Source organism: Xyrauchen texanus, chromosome 49 (assembly GCF_025860055.1).
Source record: "Xyrauchen texanus isolate HMW12.3.18 chromosome 49, RBS_HiC_50CHRs, whole genome shotgun sequence".
NCBI lineage: Eukaryota > Metazoa > Chordata > Actinopteri > Cypriniformes > Catostomidae > Xyrauchen > Xyrauchen texanus.
In genome coordinates, this window is record NC_068324.1 from 7,734,705 (window position 1) to 7,751,692 (window position 16,988).

At 37.6% G+C, this 16,988-nt stretch overlaps 1 protein-coding gene across 1 annotated transcript in view; it reads right to left on the bottom strand.

Moving 5' to 3' along the window:
• LOC127640471 (NT-3 growth factor receptor-like) overlaps nucleotides 1–15,843 on the bottom strand; it is a 245,771-nt gene extending 229,928 nt beyond the window's left edge. Inside the window, exon 1 of the mRNA XM_052123066.1 lies at nucleotides 15,475–15,843. Coding sequence (XP_051979026.1) covers nucleotides 15,475–15,719 — 245 coding nt within the window. The 5' untranslated portion in view covers nucleotides 15,720–15,843. The remainder of the gene's footprint in view (nucleotides 1–15,474) is intronic.
• Between the last annotated feature and the right edge of the window lie 1,145 nt (nucleotides 15,844–16,988).

Sequence of the window (16,988 nt, forward strand, 5' to 3'; positions counted from 1 at the left end):
CTATTGTCAAAAGAGCCCATATTTACAGAATCATCTTGAAAATTACTAGCATCGTGACAAAGAAAATCCTGCGTTATCATTAGAGCCACAAAATAACTCAACATGCTGCCTTAAGTTGGAGCTGCAATTTCAATCTTGAAATATCTGCTTGTCTTGGTATTAAATGAAGGCATTGCATTGACAAATCTATTCTTTATTCACTGTGCAGCCCGAAGAAAGTGTTTCACAAGTTTGAAGAGCTTGAAGCTGCAGCAGTGATGGATGCACACAGCTGTGTGAACTTCCAATATCATAAAAGTCCCATTCAATAATAACTCAATAAATTATGCATTAATTAAAATTAAACCCAGTAATGTAAACAAACATTTCATTAGAAATGTACTAAATTAAATAAAAAGTTAGAAGTGTCGCTATTTTTAGACAGTTACTCCCCAACGCTGGGAAACTACTGATGGAAAACAGAGAATGGAGGATTCTGGCTGACTTTCTTATTTAAAGGATTCAATTATGCTGTGGGTTATAAAGATATGGGGTTGGACTTAAAGACATGATCTAAGGACTTGGCTCATTCCAAGGGGTATTTTTAACAAGATGAGGGAGGTGGTGTGTCTTTCAACAAAGAGAATTAAGAGAGGAGACATCCTCAATCCCTAAACTCATGATCTCTGGAGAAATGAATGTGAAAATCTCTCATCTCTCATTCTTGCATTCTCTCACACTCAACAGACCTGCAATTAAAGCTTTGAAGAAAGACACTCTGTCAGCAAAGGCTATACATTTCACCATTCCTACATGCAAACAGAGACACCAGGTTTAAGCATTCAGAAAAAACTAAATCAACCAATCTACTCAATCAAGAGCTGACATGAAACAAAGGAGTTAATGCATATGCATTATGAACAAACATGAACAAATAGCTGTATTTTTATAAATTAACATGAACCTAGATTAATAAATTCTGTTAAAAAATACCATTCATTGTTAGTTAATATTACCTATGCATTAAAGAATATTCTGGGTTTCACTGACGAGCACAAAATGGGGGCTACAGGGGTGCAAGCCCCTGCCCCTTTCGCTGCCTTTAAGAGCGCGGTGGTGCCTTTAAGAGAGAGAGAGAGAGAGATAGCGTTTTCTAAGCAAATGTAATGTCTAAATGGTCCTGCATTCCCATGGGAAATGATAGAAGCTCTGATATACCACCGCACTGAATGTTTCAAGCACATCCGCACATTCAGTGGTCAGGGAAGATAAACTGAACCTATTTCCATAGTTATTAGTATACTTTTCACTCCCTGCCAATATTGCCAAATCAAATTTAACACTCCTCTTAATTGCTCAGACCTATCAGGGTATTAAATGTTCAGTTACTTTTTATTCTTTAGGCTTGAAATATTTAAAAAGTCACTTAAATCAAATTCCAATTACCAACCTAAAACATCCCACTGGGTGACATTATTTAGGGAAAAAAGTAACAGTGGTGAGCTCTCTAAGTTTCCAAAGCAATTATAAATTAATTAAAACCAGATATGTCCATGAATTAGTGATGAATGTACGTGAACTAAATATCCATTGTTGCTGTTATGTGCTCATATACATTTTCGAGCTTTAATTATGGCGAATTACAATCGTATAATTGTACGTTTTTACTTAAAGGCATGACCTGCCTAGGCAATTTGTGCCCTACAGAAAAAATACACAAGCGTTTTAAAATGAGCCGCCCTGCAACCCATGCTTATAATATAAGACCTGAAGAGAAAAAAAGACTTACATGTAAAGCAGCCCTCCCTTTTCCCTCTCTCTACTTGTATGTGTTTTAGCTTAATGAAAGCTAGGCCAGGCAGAAAAGTCTCTGATGCACTTAAAAGAATACAAAGCAAGGAATAAAAGAATAAAATCAATGACCCTTACAAAACTGCTCCCAAGTACAAAAACAAACTCTGATCAGATGTCTGTATCAAAACCAAAATGTCTATTACTAAATCTCATCTTAATAACAAAAAACTCCCAAGACCACATCAATCAGTTGTCAGCCAATCACAGGTGAAAAGCTTTGCACATCCTTTTTCAAGATCATCTCACAGATGCAATGCCAATTACCTAATTTTCAAGAGTTAAGTTGGAAAATCAAACTTCACAGTTACCTTTCATAGTAACTTTGAATTAAAGGAGCAAAGCTCATTTCAAGCACTTCAACAAACTCCTTTAGACCAAAAGGTTGTTAAGATCATGAAAAACATCAGTTTCGTAAAGTGTGTCCAAACTTTTCACTGGTAGTTTTGACACATCCTCAATGTGTTACTGCATCCTCCCATAGTACCGTATACTTTAGCTTTAAGCGTTAATAGGTTAATTGTGTTAAGTGTCAGACTGAGAATATGCACCAGGCAGTAAAGAAATCGGTTGTTCTCTTTGCGTTTTGATGTTACTGTCTTACTGTGTTTGCTAGATGTTGATATCACCACCGTGGGCCGGTGGATGGAGGATGAAGGGAGTTTGACGGGGGTGCAGGAGCTATTTATGAATGCACAGGACATGCATCGGCTCCGCTCTCATTAAAACTCCTCTCACGGTGGAGGAGGAACACTGCCCACACCCTCTGTGAGGCCTTCCTGCAGTCTGGGCCAGGATTTACCAATTAAACAATAGTGGGAGCACTGATCTGGAATCAGGTGACAGAATTTTCATTTTTGGGTGAACTATAAGGAATGTTATCGTGCTGCTTTTTCTCCAAATCTGTGGTCAACCCACTGTTGTAAGGCAATCAAGAAAGCCTCCAAATGACAGATGGAAAAGACAGATTTGCCATTAAAAGATGGTTTCAGAAATGCTTCTCTCCTTTGCAGTTTTAGGAAATTAAAAATCTTCAGCGGCAGCTGGTAATTAGGCCAGTAGATTTTGGCTCTTGGCCACCCTTAAACACTCGCCCAAAATGATTCTCATAAATGAGATGGCCAGGTCAGAGCACCTGTTAGACAGCTTGAAAACTTTTTCATTATCAAAGAAAACAGCTTGGTAACATATTTTCAACAGCAGGACAACAACCAAGGTCTCCAATACAAATATGACCGGAAAAGTGGCCATATAAATCATACTGAGGACAAGATAATGGCCATGACTATGAACTTACACTTAAGACGTTTGATCAACTGCAGTGTAACGTAAATGCTAGGCATAATAAATTCTCTTGTACACATGTATATGCAATGTAAGCCAACATGAGTCAAACATCACTATTACTATTGCTTAAACTTAGGGTTTGGGGGGTTTCAAAATATCAAATGTTGGTTAGATTTAATGTCTTGCGGTACAATATTCCCCGAATTAATCATAATTCCCTTCTTGAGGTATAATTCCTCACATAAAAATTGTGAGTAGATACAATGAGCCTGTTGTATTACATATTTAATGCTGGATAATTTCTTTATTGAGATTTCTAATCTGATCATTTGTCATTTATCCTTCATATAATGGTGGTCAAATGCGGCCAAGATTCCCAAACTATTTTACATATAACATCCTACATATTATTGGTGAATAAATGCAGGCATGTTTAACCCATTACATCTAGCGTTCCGTTATACAATTTTTACATATAATTGGTGATGAATTCTGGCAGTTGTAAATATACTATACACTATGTTTTTCTACAAATACCATGGTTAAACAATGGTAGTTGTAGTAAAACCATAGTAACTACAAATGTATGATCTATATTACCATTGTTTTAGTTTAACTGTATTATTACTATGGTTTCACTATGAATATCATGGTTAAAAACTTTGTTACTATAGTAAAACCATGGTATATTTATTGTGAGGGCACACAAAACTATTTCAGAAAGAAACTATATCTGCCCTGTCATTTGAGGGGCTAAGTAAGGATTAACATCTGTGGCAAGCATCTTATTAAATCTAAGAATAAGCCAGATAACAAGTTTGGTATGATATTTCTACTGGTGTTTTAGGACTTGGATTACATACAAGACACCATCACAATGACCTTATAATGACTCTGCTCTCTTGGAGTTGGATTAGACAGAGAAACACCAGAGATAGGGAGTGTAACGGTAGCCAGCTGGTATGTGCTGTGCAGTGTGTGTAAACCTCACTCCCCTAGTCTCAAGAGGCACACTAGCGACTGGTGCTAGAAGCTGTAGCCTTTAGCTTCCTTGTTAGCGTGCCCGCCTCCTATGCTGGAAACTCAGGATCAAATCCCGCTTTGAGCAGGTCGAGCAGGACCGTTTACAGGAGCACAATCCCACTTAGCCTCTTATCACTAAAAAGCTCCCCCAGAATCCTAAACAGTCCCAAAAAAACCAACAACAAAAAACACGAGGGAACAGCAATACCCTGCTAAACCCAACCTGCATCCACCTGGCAAAGGTGATTTCTAAGATGATCAGTCCAATTCGTGATGCCAACTCTTGTTTTCTGTCTTGACTCCCTGTGAATAGCAATAAGTCTTGGACCTCTGGTATTTCAGAACTCCTTGTGTTTATAACCTCCTCTTAGGACTCCTTGGCTTTAGAACGTCAGTCAAAATCAACATGTTTCAATTGTATGCCCTGCATCGACTTATCTCTATATCTCTATATCCATCATTTTAACAACTTTTAACAAACTGGTGTCAAGGTGATTTTTAGTGGATGTATGAAGTTCCCCTCAGGTTTAACAGGTGTCCTAGCAGAATAACCACAAGTGTAGCTTGTCATCACTTTAAATATTGACCTTTTCCATGTGACGTCACTGTATGATCACACCATGTTTGGGACCAGAATTCCATATATCCTCAGTGTGCTAGACACTGTGGGATGCGATAAAAGCTTTTTTTTCCTTTTAAATCTGACCAGAAAATAATAATCTGAATAAGAGATTTTTCCGGTGATGTAGCAGTGTGCATGTGTACTCAAAGGTCACACATCAGACTCTCCAGCGTTCAGAGAAGAATCATGGATAAAATATATTTAAACATCCACAAAAGTCAAATTTGGCAGTATTTATGCAGACCTCAGTCCTGTACACACCTTTCCTGGGACTTGGTATGGATCAAAAGCATAAAAAAGGGGAGGGGGGGGGGGGGTTGTTTACGAGTGTTTTTCCATTCAACTTCATTGTTTCCTCCCGCTGATGGTCACAAATATGGCTGCATCTAGGAAAAAGTGACATCACTGAAACAGGTCAAAAGACAATTTACCAAAAATTATCATTTGTTTTTGTCTTCATTTTCAACAATATATCTTTAATATATCAAGAATACATATAAATAAAACCTAACCTAACTTCTTATTGTGATATGTTTTTTTTTTTTTTTTTAAGTTTTTTGTGCTTGTATTTCTTTAACATAAAAACTACATGCTTTGATATTTTGTTATACTGTATACTGCGATGCAAAGACATTCATACATTTTTAAGTGTTGCTTAAAGGGATAGTTCACCCCAAAATTAAAACTCTCTCATCATTTTCTCACTGCCATGCTGTTCCAAACCTATATGCCTTTTCTCTTCCATAGAACACAAAAAGAGATTTTAAGCAGAATTTTAGCCTTAGACACTATTCGCTTTCAGTGTATGGAAAAAAGGTTGCAATGAAAGTGAATGGTGCCTGAGAAACAATAATGCCTATCCCTCGTGTTTGAAAAAGTCCATTCTAAATCTAGCTTAGATTTGTGTCTTATATTCTTTGTCTATGAAACTAAATGCCCAAAAGAGAAAATGTATCCAGGTCTGGTATGAAAGTCCTTTTCAAAAGTGCAAAAATAAACTAACTTAGGCAAGCATAAAAACTGCATGGCATTTCGTTGAAGAGGACGCTACTGCCTACCTGTGGACGCCCCTCATCTACAATCTGCCAGCTAACCAAGAAATGAACTGCTCAGGATCATCCACTCTGTTCTACAGTCTATCAGGAGCTTCATTAGCCATGCAATAAATAAAAGATCAGCAGCAAGCAGGAGGGATGGAAAAAAATGAGAGCGAGATTGGGAAAGAGCAAGAAAGAGAGAGAATTAAAACGAAGGAAATCTAAAACAGCAGCCGGCGAAATTACCTCCAGCATGTCCATGATTGAAGCCCACTCCCTTGTATTATGTGCAGTCTGTGGCAAAGAATATTCTAGATAGGAATATTACCATTATTCCATTACTTTTGTCCCAATCAATAATGTACTATTAAATTAGGAGAATTGGTGAGATGTGCTTGTGTTCATTAACTTTCATCATTGGCATTGGATAAAAATTGCCTTACTAAGGTACATAAATTATCCATTCAAAATTTTGCTAGTTAAAAAAAGACTGAATTCATTTTTACATTTTGCAAAAAGCCAAGGAGGTAAAGGGATATTGCATTTTGTTGGAAGGAGAGAGTGATCAATATTTCATCATGGTTTACGGACACTTCTAGTCCTCTCTATCAGGATGACGACATTATGGCAGATAAGAGTTGTATCATCTAAAAAAAAAAACCTGCCCTTCCCTCACCAGTTAATGCATTAAAAAAAAAAACCCCTCTAAAAAGTTCAGTTGAAGTTCAATTATTCCAAGACAACCAACTTAATCAAACAAAATACAAATCATCATTCCCCCAAGCAGTGATGGATTACCGACTGGGCGAATGGGGCCTTGACTACCAGGGGGCCCTTGACTGCCCGGGGGTTCCCTGGGCTTTAAGGCTGCTCAATCTAGTTTGGTGATGCCCTGCTTGAAAACCCTTTTGGGCATGAACAACAAACCTCCTGTTTGACCATGATGAATGAACACCACCACCCCACCCCCAATCAACATCTTTTGGGTGGAGGGGGGCCCTTGGATATAATTGGCCCCAGGGCCTTTGCAAGTGCCCCTGAGTAACAGCATAAAATCGAGAGGTCAAATATTTTTCTTTTATTGTAACAAGTAGTTGCTGAGATGAGAAGCTGGATCAAATTGCAGGCTTTTAATGAAGATGATGAAAGTGGAACAAACAAACAAACAAACAAACAAACAAACAAACAAACGCAAACTCAAATAGCAACAAACAAGAACTGACAAAGAGGAAACAAAACTAGAGGGTATTTCTACACACAAGGGCTAATGAGGGAATGGAGAACAGGTGAGAACAATGGGGAACAGCTGGCAGTGATGAGGGCAGTGCATTATGAGAAATGTAGTCTGGGGGAAACAGAAGACAGAGGACAAAATCCACTTCAAAATAAGAGTCCTTGGAAACATGACAGAAACACACTGTGACATTTATTATATAGCAGATAGTTTAGATAAAAAATTCTGACTGTATAAGCCACATTCTAAGCCATTAGAAAAAGACTATGTCAGGACTAACACCCTGTCTACACTGGACGCGAGCGTTGCGTCATGTCCATTTGGGCACTACTACTGCCAACAACACAAATGATTGGTTTAGAACCTTTGTGACGACGAGTCTGTTGGAAACAGCTTCAAGGCGTTGCGTTGCATCAGCTTACATTTAAATATTTATACAGTTCCAAAATAACTGTGACAAATACTTTACAAAACTAAACTAAACTAACCCAAAATAAATTAAAAAAAATGAATTTGGAACGAAACATCCCCCAAAAGCCTTCCTGAAGCTATGAGAACTTTTCACTTCCTTTCCACAGAAGGTTACAGATAAAGCTGGCAGGGCCAATTATATGACCTGGAGAAACAGAAAACATATGGTCATTGTGATAAAACACTTCAAGTTTTTCCAAATCTCTACTAATCTATAACACTGCATTCCTCTCTCCCCATTAAATGTTCAGTAACCTACATGTGACCTTGAGCTTTCTGGTTGTCATTCCGACAACTGAGTGCATTCAACCAAATTTAGGGAAAGATTACCCATATAACACACAAACAGAAGTGTTCACAGTGTGGGGTTTGACGAAGCACTGTGTAACTTATTTGTAGAAGCAGCAGGGAAGGGGGGTGGCATGCACATATTTTTACTCCATACTGTTTCGACGCAACAGAGGCCATCATTTTGCCTCAACTTCCTACTGTTATTTAGTGTCACATGGAGCCATGAAGTTACATCTAGAATGGGCTTATGAATGTACTGATAAACTTTATTGTTTTTGTCTAGACTGTTTAATATAACATAGACAATTATATCATACTATTTTATGTGCTGCATCCATGGCTGGACTGGGAAGAGAAATCGACGAGAGATTTTACATGGCAAATGGCCCAACTGTGGCTGGGGGGGCAAATGTTGTTGAGCTACCATTTAAAGACTAGTTTTGGACCAACATCTACAATCTAATCCTGGACTAAACATTGAAGGCCAAGTCTAAACCTGTAAAGCCTTGTCTTTTATTAAACCCTTAAAGCTTAATCCTGGACTTAAAAACCACTGTAATGGTGGTATTCCATTAAATACCTAAGCCAAGTCTTAGACCAACATTTAAAGCCTAATCCTGGACTAAACATTTAAATCCATGTCTTAGACTACAATTTAAAGCCTAGTCTTGGACTAAGCCCTTAAAGACAAGTCTTGGACCAACATCTACAGCCTAATCCTGGACTAAATATTTAAGGCCAAGTCTAAAGCTGTAAAGCTTTGTCATTTATTAAACCCTCAAAGCTTAATCCTGAACTAAAAAATAAAAAACCACTGTAATGGTTGTTTTCCATTAAAACTCTAAGCCAAATCTTAGACCAACATATAAAGTCCAATCTTAGACTAAACATTTAAATCCAAGTCGTTGACTACCATTTCAAGACACGTTTTGGACTAAGCCCTTAAAGACTAGTCTTGGACCAACATATACAGCCTTATCTTGGACTAAACATTAAAGCCAAGTCTAAACCCTTAAAGCCTGGTCTTTTATTAAACCCTTAAAGCTTACTCTTGGACTAAATGCTCCTGTAATTTTTGTTCTCCATTAAAATCTTAAATAGGAAAAACCCTGTAACCCATTGTTACGGTCTGTGACTGTGGAGTGGAGTTTTTTCTGTCTCACACTCTTGCTCTCTCTCTCTCTCTCTCTCTCTCTCTCTTCTTTCTGAGTGTGTGTTCTCCTAGGTCTCGTTTGCTCATCTGGGCTACACTGATTGACACAAGTGCAAAAGACACTGAAGCAGAGCTTGAGAAGTGGGCCGAAGATACTTAAACCAGTCCAGCAAATAAGTACTTTTCTCTGTAGTGTTCTCTCCTTTATTTATTACTATGTATAACATTTGTTTAATTGTTAACAAATGTTTCTACTTTAATTCATCCTTTTCATCCAATTAAGGTATTTGTCCAATTGTTTGTTTTGTTTATGCTGTGTCAAGTTTGGTGTTATGTTAATCTTCCTTACCTTTCATTATGATGCATGTTTTTTTCTGTTTTGGTTTTCTTATGATTATGGGTGTTTAATAAATACTTGTGGTTTCTATATCAAAGTTGCACATATCCTTTTTATGCTACCTTCCCCTTCTACATATATATTTTAAATTGCTAGGGGTTCATAATACCCATCAAGGACTATTTCAAATAAATATGACATATGCAGTACATGGACTTTAATTCATAAACCGAAGGATGATTTTGTATGAGGGCTCATTGGTGTCAGTTACTATGCAAGTCCATTGACCAGATCTCCCACTTTGTAAACAAGTCCACCTCTGGACACATTCCATCATACCTACATTACACAAACTGCTCATTTCTATGTCACGGAAAAAAATATCGGATCAATACCACACGGCAAATGCTGCCCCATTTCAATGACACTCCGGGATTATTTATGACTGAAGGCATCACCTAATACAGCATGTAAAATGGAAAACACAAGCAACCTTGTTATTGGGACAACATACTGAGTAACATGGCATACTGAGACCCTGACTATCTGACACATTCATATCTGCTTCCTCACTGTGATGGTCTTTGGGGTTGGCTGTTTTTTATTGATTTTTTTGCCATTATGGTTATCATAAAGAGAGCCTCCAGACACATTATGAACATGAGGGGTCATAATGAGATGCCACTCATTACAGTACTACGGACTGTAGAAGGTCAGCGTGTCCTGTGCTCCCATACATACTCCTTTTCAAATCTATAATTTGCGCATTAGCGAAAGTGTTGGATGGTTTTTGTCTGTTTTAGTGGGCTGTTAAAAGGGTGCTGTGCCTAATATAATATTGAAAATGATAATGTACATGATGTGGTCATTCATGCATGAGCTGAGATCGCCAATATCATAGCATAATGATAAACAAAAAGCTTTTAAAGTTTTCAAGGTCAAAGAAAATGCCGCACAAGGGCTTCAGCAATAAGGCCAGCAACACTTGTTGAGTTTTTAGATTGAGAATGTGAACAAGCACCAGGCCAATTCTGAAAACACAGACAATTCCTTTCTTTTGATAACACCTAAGGCTTCAAAATTGTCAAATTGCACGTGTGCTTCTCTAAATAAATAAATAAAACCGACCTTGTGGTGTCTTGGTTTGGACATCATATGTTTTTGAATTAAATTGAATAAGGTCAGTCCATAAACTTTTAAACATGCAAAAGTACAGCAACCAGACAAACATTATACATGTTAACATGATTTTGTGTGATAAAACTGCTTACTAACCTTATTTGTGTCATTTTATCCAATACCGGTATTATGGAGTTTTGTTGCTATGTCAACAAAATTGTGATATTGAAATACAGTTACAAAGATAAAGTTATTAAGCAGTTTCATCACACTGAAATTACGTTATCACATATAATGTTTACGTCTTGTGGCTATACTTTTAAAACAGTGTGTTTTGCATTAAGTGACTGGCACCATTCACTTCCATTGTAAGTGTCTTACTGTAACTGCAGTTTTTCATTTTTTTAAGTACATGAGGGGCAAGTCGAAAATGTGTTATTTATTGTAACCAGCATTATGCCAAAAATGCTGTTGATTGAACTTATCTTATAATGAACCCATAACATTTCTTCAAAAGGGCCTTGGTTTCTCCCAGACCCCCAAAAGAACATGTTGATTAAGTACATAAGAAAAAAAATTAGGTCTCAATACAGCCAATAAATATTCCTTGCATTACACAAACACTACCGCAAGCATTTCCATAGTGTCCCTATCTGAGTGACCTTTCCCACTGGGGTATAACAACCAGGACATCAGACATAAAACTAATGCAAATGAGATCCGATTGCGTTTCCTTAGATGCGGCACTCTGATTCCGGGCAGATAATAACCCTCTTCACCTCTCTAAGCCTCTTCTAGCACAACATGGATGACTGCACAGCTTCTACATGGTTTCCAGCCACCATGGCCAGACAGACATGCTGAAATTAGCTGGCCTTGCACATAATCACACCTGCCAGCAAAAAGAATGCCTTAGGAGCCACAGATCGTGTAGTGTTATGAAACCAGTCCGGCATAAACTGGAAATCGACTATTCGCAAACATTTAGTCAACATTTTGCCTCGTTTACAGCAACAAGCTCTCCCTCCCAGTTCCTGTGAAGCAGAGAAAGTTTGACCGTTGCATAAGGTGCGCAATTATGGATCCATTTGTGCCCCGAAGCTATTGTTTGATTACCTGAAAGCAGCAATCAAGCAGGCAGGCAATAGAAAAAGAAAAAAGCTGTCCTTCTTATGAACGCCAAAGAGCAAATCATCAGCGTAGAAGCGGTCTGAATATCCATTAAAATGTTCTTCAATGAGCGACCTATTTTTCATGGCTTTTCCATCTATCAGCAGGTACGTACCATTCCCGATGGCTTTTATCGGTGCTGATTTGAAACGGGTGCTTTACTTTGAAAACACTTTGTGAAACGCTTTGGTGTAATTGAGCTGTGGAGATCTTGGCAAGTACTGCCATTTAGATGTAAGAGTAATTTTCAAGTAGGCCTATCTCAAACTGTTGCTAATCCACTCTTTTTGTTAATCACACATGAAATTATGATCTCAGACGCTGGTCTATACATACCGTTAAAATGGATGAATGTAGTTTGAATGGTCAGTCAACAGTAGTACGTGACTTATATCCTATATCCTATATTGTACTGTTCCATTACTAACAGTGCAGAATTACAAATAAATCTCTTTGATGTGTGAAAAAAAAACTAGCCTGAGCAAAGAGTCCTGGTGGCTCTGAAAATTATTTGTATATTAAAAGGGGATACTCATACTGTACATTTCCTATAAACAAAAGCCACAAATGCTAAGGCAAAATAGTAATTTATGCACTTCCTTATTGATTTTATTGTGCATGCTTTCTCAAAATTGTAATCTGAATATAAATTTCTGTTAGTTTGACATGTGCTAAATGTACAGTTATTTCCCATACTGGATTACTGAATAAGTATTATTTTGTCCTAAAAAACTGTTAGATTTATGGTTAAAAAAACGTGGTTTCAGGTGTTATGGTTTCAGGCATTACGGCATGCCATTTCAGAGCCTGTATATTTTACAGTTCACAACCTAAAATATAATTTAATTATATAATATGAATATTCCAACAACCTGGAACTACAAACATCTGCTTTAAACTTTTAAATGTACTGTTAAACGCGACAATAACTGAGGCGATAAAACAAAATGCAACATGATGACTTCAGTTTCATTGAGAATTTCCCTTGCAGGAGCAATGGCCAATAAATATGTGTATACAGTACACACTATAAAAAATACCAACACCATCAGGGTAACATATGTAACACTAAAATAGTGCAATAAACTATAATCAAATGTGACGGGTCAAGCAGGGACTTGAGGTGAACGCCCAATTATGTTTATCACAGTAATGTTAACAATTGCTTACCGTATGTACTGTAAGTATGTTTTGTCTTGTTAAAGCTATTCTAAATTTTATCTGTTAACTATAAAGAAAACCATAACTTTCACTTCTAAAAATATATTTATTCCAATATTCTACTGTAAAAGTACACGTGTTGTCTTGTTAAAATCTAACATTTCATCGTAAATGGAAAAGTGACTATCAGTTAACCATTTAACTTTAAGTTAAGCATTTTTAATTTAATTCCAATTAAAATTACAAACCTTTTTTACAGTGTAGCATAAGAGGGATCTGATGTAAGATGCTGGTATGTAGTTTCATATTCTGGCCATGTTTTATGACATTCCATTAGTAAAATAAAAATAATGTCCATGCTAAAACAGAAGTAGCTTTATTGAAAGTACCAAAAAAGACAATCAGCGTAATGGATATGCTTGATGAAAACAAATGAGCTAGACTAAGGATACTCGAATACTCCAATGCACAACAAATTTAAGACTAATTATATAAAACTGACAAACCAACAGTAAATTGTAAATTGCAAACACAATATGCAAAACTAAAAATATAGCCTACCCTGACAAATTTGGTGCTAATATTACTGTTTCACATAAGTCATATATACTGTAAACCTAAAGCAGGTAATAGACTATTACAAAAAAATAGACACTTCATTTATGTTTATATACTGTTAAAATCCCCTGTTACAAAGCCACACTTAACCAGCAAAATTACATTTAGCTTAAACTTACTTTACATTAAGGACAAGCTGCAGTCAGTAATAAGCATAACTTGAATTATTTGTATACACAAATAATTCAAATTACATAATTGACTGTCCTTGTGTTCTCTGCATTGCAAAAGCCAATAACTGAGCCCTGAACTTTAGAAAAGTTTACATTTTCCTCTATGGCACTGATTGTTCTCGAAACAATGAAGCTTCTAGAGAAGCTTCTAGAGCATCATCATCATTTGTAAATTGGTCAAGGTCATGTGAATACAAAAGTGGGTTGATGACTCGTCAGGGAATGCCAACTAAAAATGTAGGCCTCTTTCCCCCGCTTTGACTGCCTTTGAAACAGTACACTGTACGCTGGAGAATGGAACGATCCACTTTCCTGTTAAAGGAGCTGTCCAGCGTTAGAGGGTGCTGATCTCACTCCTCCAATTGTAGAAGCGCCTCACAAATAAATCTTTAAAACAAACAACGCATTTGAAAGCTTGGTTGACGAAAGGACATGCGCACATAGGAGAGTTACACAACAAACAAGTATGCTCCCTGACTATTGAGCTTTTTAAGATGCTAGAAAAGGTTGCCACTATTCCCTCTAGTGGCCTTAGAAAGTGACAGGAAAAAACTGTTGAGCTCATGCATACTATTATGCAGCTTTCTTGACAGAACGCAATGAAAAAGTAAATAAGGCTGTCACGGAATTCCCTCCTAGCCAATTCCCAACAAAGACTCAATCAAGAATTGGCTTTTTTTGTTCCCCCAAACGTGCTTGGTGTTCCCAGCGCTGAAATTATTCACAGGAGAGGAAAAACATCTGTTTACATTTGCACTTTCAATACATTTGTTGTCTTATAGGCTATTATTGATATGGCATATGGCCACAAGATGACCCAAAGTAGTGCAAATGAACATTTTGTAAAAAAAATATATATATTATTTATTTATTTATTTTTTTTTTTGCAGAATGACGGGAAATTTTTTAAAGGATAGGATTTATGTTTTAATCTCCATAAACGAATAGCTTTCTCCATTCAAAATGTCATTATTTGGCATACCTACCCCTCCGAAGAAAACAACATTAACGTTGTGTTTGCTCCAGGCGTTATTATTTATTCGCTCTGATCAGTTGAGGGCCATTACGCAGCTCCCCTTATTTATCCTAAAACCCATCAGGGACTATCACAAAGATCTTCATACCCTGAAATGAGTTTATCCCCATTACAGCATAATGTTTCTTTCTTCTTTCCCTTACAGCTGCCTTATCCGGCATCTGATTTATCAAAAACATGCATTGGGACGTCAGCCTTGGTTAGAACAGAATGGAAAGAAAAGCTTTGACTTTAAATTATCCGTGCACTCTTTCCTTATCCTAGTCTTACACGCAGGTACGTGGGCTGGCATGGCTTCACACTCATGCAAATATTAGTTCCCCCTTTCTTAAACGTTGCACAATGCATCTTTCACGAATAGCTCACAACCGAAGGCAAATGTGACTAAAGTCCTTTTGGGATTCCTGTCATGAATACCAAACAGCCTTAATAAAGACTCCTCTCTGTGATGGAAAATCCAAGAATTGGTGCATTTAACCTCAGATATTGGGATTAATTTGGTTTCCCATGTATGTCGACATTAGAAAATCCCAAGAGAATATAAACGGAATATATTTTCACTGCCGAAGTCAAAATGAAGAATGATCTTTTCTTTTAATGCGGATTGTTAAGTATTCACTTCCTATATAGGAGATATAAAGTGAACATTATAAGTCACTTTCTCTGTTTTACCTGATTGTGATATTGGAGAATCAATATTGGGTGAAGAATTAATTGCAAAGCTCTAATAAGACCATAGCAAACAGTTTGGCCAATTGATGGTCATTTTCAGGTGGGCAAATGTCCATCATTAAAATGCTTGTAATCATCCCACACTCTAACACAAAGGCTGGAGTGAGTGGGCGAGCTGAGAGTTGATCTCAATGCACACATGGACTCAACATGTGACGGATACTTGTGCGCTTGACTTACATGGTGGAGATGTTCTCAAACAGGTCCGGGAGGCTGTTGGTGCTATTCCCGTCGCTCATGGTGTCTTGTAGCGCGAGGAGGGGAAAGAAATTCCCTTGGTAAGACTTATTGCAAAAGATGTCCGTGGTGGAACAAGTGCAGGTCGGCGGGCAGTCCAGCATGGAGCTCATGTAATTCTGGAAGATGCTCATGAGAAATAAGCCCCTCCACCAGCAAACGCGCGGTGGGATGGAGAATAAATCCATGTTTTCAGGTGCTTCCCTCAGTGTTTTATCTCCTTTTGGGGTGAATGTTCAATTGCGATAGCAGAGAAAGCGGTCCGGGTATCCGTGTGGTGATGCGAGAGCGCGCACGAGTGCGTGGATGAGAGTGAAGGTATGTCAGATAAATGAGGTTGCAGTAATGTCTCCAAATACTCCGTTAATGTAGAAAGGGGTCAAAAATCACCGGTCCCAGGCTGGCCTCCTCTCCGGGCTGCATGGTACAGGCTTTCCCTGTTTCCTTGGTGCTGTTTGGCGCGTATAGTTCCAGGTTGTTGGAGCTCCGGCTTGAAGACTGAAGCGTCAGAGCGAAATCGGAGGAGAGAGAGACAGAGCGCGAGAGAGGTTTATGCTCCGAGCATCAAGTCCCACCTACTGGGCAGATTAAAAACCGACGCACCTGCAGAAGAGCAGATCAAATCAGCACCGGCAAATAAACTACACACTTCGCAAAACACATAAAACGCTTTAAAATATATAAGAATAGCCTATTATGTATCCTATACAACCCATTGTTTATAAATGTTTATTATTTCTTTGGCAATATAAAGCTTTTGCCCATCTTAAATCGCAGCAGCCATTACACTGTCACAATGCATTAATTAAGTATGCATTAAGAAGGCTATTGAGAACCCTGCGAATGTGGGTGTGTTACAAAATGGTAATTACAAGGGTATTATGCTATAAATGTGGTTTATGAGGACATTTCAAGTGTCCCCATAATTTAAATAGCTTAAAAACATATTAAACGATGTTTTATTGAAAATGTCAAAATGCAGAAAGTTTTTTTGTGAGGGTTATGTTTAGGAGTATGGTTAGGGGTTATAGTATACAGTTTGTACAGTATAAAAATCATTATGTCTATGGAGAGTCCTCATAATGATAGGTAGACCAACAAGTAAGTGTGTGTGTGTGTGTGTGTGTGTGTGTGTGTGTGTGTGTGTGTGTGTGTGTGTGTGTGTGTGTGTGTGTGTGTGTGTGTGTGAGCGTGTATTTATCACTTTGTGGGGACCAAATGTCCCCATAAGGATAGTAAAACCCGAAATTTTTGACCTTGTGGGGACATTTTGTCGGTCCCCATGAGAAAAACAGCTTATAAATCATACTAAATTATGTTTTTTGAAAATGTAAAAATGCAGAAAGTTTTCTGTGAGGGTTAGGTTTAGGGGTAGGGTTAGGTTTAGGGGATAGAATATAAAGTTTGTACAGTATAAAAACCATTATGTCTATGGAAAGTCCCCATAAAACATGGAA